Source organism: Triturus cristatus, chromosome 8 (assembly GCF_964204655.1).
Source record: "Triturus cristatus chromosome 8, aTriCri1.1, whole genome shotgun sequence".
Lineage (NCBI taxonomy): Eukaryota > Metazoa > Chordata > Amphibia > Caudata > Salamandridae > Triturus > Triturus cristatus.
The window spans coordinates 1,571,744,524-1,571,747,836 of record NC_140591.1 but is presented as its reverse complement, the minus strand read 5'-3'; the positions used below and the strand labels follow the sequence as shown (position 1 = coordinate 1,571,747,836).

General features: G+C 43.8%; 1 protein-coding gene across 1 annotated transcript; it reads right to left on the bottom strand.

Moving 5' to 3' along the window:
• Nucleotides 1-1,889: 1,889 nt before the first annotated feature.
• LOC146806211 (olfactory receptor 52R1-like) lies at nucleotides 1,890-2,837 on the bottom strand. Its single transcript, XM_085623897.1, has one exon. It carries the CDS (start codon nucleotides 2,835-2,837, stop codon nucleotides 1,890-1,892), a length of 948 nt encoding a protein of 315 aa, XP_085480023.1.
• Nucleotides 2,838-3,313: the final 476 nt, after the last annotated feature.

Genomic DNA, 3,313 nt, shown 5'->3' with positions numbered 1-3,313 from the left:
CAAAACAACACAATTTGTGACTCTTTAATTGTAAGGGTCGTACATCTGGCCCTTTATGTTAATATTTGTTAGTCATGTTGCAAAATTGAGTGGGACTTAACCAACAATGCCCCCACATTTAACAACTTCACCCCACTGGCTAACCACGAGGTTGCCAACCTGCTGATGGGATGTAGATCTGGCTCCCCTAAAGATCTATGACTGGCCACAATAATAAAAATGTCTCTGGAAGTCATCACCAACACCCTCACCCTTTTATTCAACCTGATAATGGGGACAGGCCATTACCCTGTAACCTGGAAAACAGCATCAATCTTACCTCTTATAAAAAAAAACAATCTAGAGCCAAATGATCCCAACAACTATAGGCCTATCTCCCGCCTCCCCCCACCGGCCAAAATCATGGAGAAGGCCATGAACATGCAATTAAGCCTGTTCCTGGAGAAAAACAACATACAGGACTGCTCACAGTATGGGTTCCGTGCTGGGCACAGCACGGAGTCAGCATTGATAAAAGCAACGGAAGAGGTCCGTGAGGCTGTCGACCAGGGAGGTTCAGCCATTCTTATCATGCTGGACTTGTCAGTGGCCTTTGATACGGTCCACCACGAGGTGTTGTTGGGTCGTTTGTCGAAGGCTGTGGTCCAGGGCTCTGCCTTGAACCTATTGAAATCATTCCTGACAAACAGAATACAAACAGTTGATCTAGGAGGGGATAGATCTAAACCATTTGCCCTTCCCTGTGGAGTCCCACAGGGATCCTCCCTCAGCCCCACGCTTTTTAATATTTATGTGAGATATCTGGCTGACATTATACGATCGTTCGGCCTACTTCTGACCTCTTATGCCGACGATACACAGGTTGTACTATTTCTACAAAGAGGCAAAGAAGCGGAAAAGGCCACTAGTTGCCAGGATTGCATGGCTGCCATGACTGGTTGGATGTCCGCTAACTGCCTAAATCTGAGCGCAGGCAAAACGGAGGTGATCATTTTCAGGAATAATCCCAACCTCTGGACCCCGGCCTGGTGGCCCAGGGAGATGGGCCTCCTTCCACTGCCCGTACTTAAGGTAAAAATCCTGGGTGTGATTGTAGATAATACTCTTTCATTTGGGGACCAGGTTAGCAGAGTGGTGTCTACATGTTTTTTTATTCTAAGAACACTGAGAAAAATCAAACCCCTCCTTACGGATGAAAGCTTCAGATCTGTAGTATCTGCTCTAGTTCTGTCCCGTCTGGATTATTGCAACAGCCCGTATTTGACGATCAACAGTAAACACCTTAACAGACTCCATATGGTACAGAATGCGGCAGCCAGGTTGCTCACGGACACTCCAAGGTCCGTGTCAATCAGGAAAGGTCTATGTGACCTTCACTGGCTCCCAATTAAACAACGAGCCCAATTTCAGGCTCTTTGTACGGTATTCAAATCCCTAAAGGGATCCGGCCCGTACGACCTTAGAGAATGCATCCAATGGTACGTCCCTGGGAGAACACTGCGCTCAATGGAAGCAAAGCTGGCAGCCGTTCCTAGTGCAAAAAAGGCCAACTGGGGTGGAAAGAGCTTTGTGCTCAGAGCCACTAACGCCTGGAACGAACTTCCGTTTTATCTAAGGTCTGCCATGGAACTCCTAACCTTTAGAAAAAATCTGAAGACTTGGCTGTTTTCAGCTTAGCTTCCGACAAGGCTCCTGGGGGTGGGTTCTTTATTTTCGTTTCTTCCAGGTAAACGGTGTACAGCGCCAGGACACCTTCGGGTAACAGTGCGCATTATAAACTCATATAACATAACATAACATAACTTGATCTGTGCCCTTTATGCATGAAGGCGCAAACCGCAATGAAACTGCATGAAACTTTGAGCATCACGGAAAACTGCAACTGAAAATTATATCCATTCTCTATCTTTGCAGAGAACACTGAAGACTCGTCTACGAATCTGCTGAGTCTTTACCCCATAAATGATTGGGTTTAGCATTGGAGGGATCATGAGGTAGCTGTTGGCCAAAAGAATATGAACATATAGAGCCACATGGAAAAACCGGTGTGCTAAGAATGTGAAGAGGCCTGGAACATAAAAGAGTAATATGGCACAGACATGTGACCCGCAGGTGCTGAAAGCCTTGAGGCGCGCCTCCCTAGTTGGAAGGTTTAGAACTGACCTGAGGATCATGTAGTAAGATAAAATAATAAGCATTACATCAAACCCAACCACCAAAAATGCCACAGACAAGCCATAAAAGGTATTAATGGTGACATCACTGCATGCCAGTTTCACCACTGCCATGTGCTCACAATAGGAGTGGGCAACAATGTTATTTTCACAAAATGGTAGCCGTTCCAACAGGAAGGGAAATGGAATGATCAATAGAAGACCTCTAGCAGCAACTATAAGCACAACCTTACTGATGGTGGAGTGAGTTAAGATAGTCACATGCCGTAGTGGAAAACAAATGGCAACGTAGCGGTCAAAAGCCATGGCCACCAGAACTCCTGATTCCATGGCGGAAAAGGAGTGAATAAGAAACATCTGAAACAGACATGTCTCAAAAAGGACTCCTCTTGACTGAAACCAAAAGATGGCGAGCATTTTAGGCATGATGGAGGTACATAAGGTCAGGTCAGTAAATGCCAACATGCACAAGAACAGGTGCATGGGGTCCTGGAGGCTCACATCACTTTTTACAACAAGCAGAATAGTCATATTTCCGAGAATGACAAGGATATACATGAAACAGAATGGGAATGCTATCCAAAAGTGAATGAATTCCAGTCCTGGTATTCCCAGTAGAGTGAATGCAGGGTGGTACCGAAATGTGATATTCCGCCCATTCATTTTTTGTCTAGGACATTCTGCAAGCATCCTAAAATACTTTCTCAACTTACAGTTATTTTAAATAAAGAAAAGTAGTGCATATTAAAACATTTCCAAAAAAGCAATGGAATAGGCAGATTAGTGAATATGTAAAAACAGAAGCGTGGCCAATTGGACAAAAATTACATTTAACAAAAATACATTAACAATATTTAATGTCTGCTTTTTGTAAAGTTCTCAGTATTCAACCGCATTCCTTGATCAATTACAAGAGCATGAATATGAGTGCAGTTTTTCTGGTTTTGAAATTCACCACAAAAAAATCAATTTCTTCCAATGTGCCTGCATATGTTCTTGAATTCGTATTAAGTTTGTCATTGGCATTACACAACAGCACATTTTGTTTATCTATCTTAAGAAAATATCCCATTGCAGACTTTAGGCCCAGGCCTAGACATTGCTACTTTCACATAAGAAAATTTGGGCTGGCAAGCGTG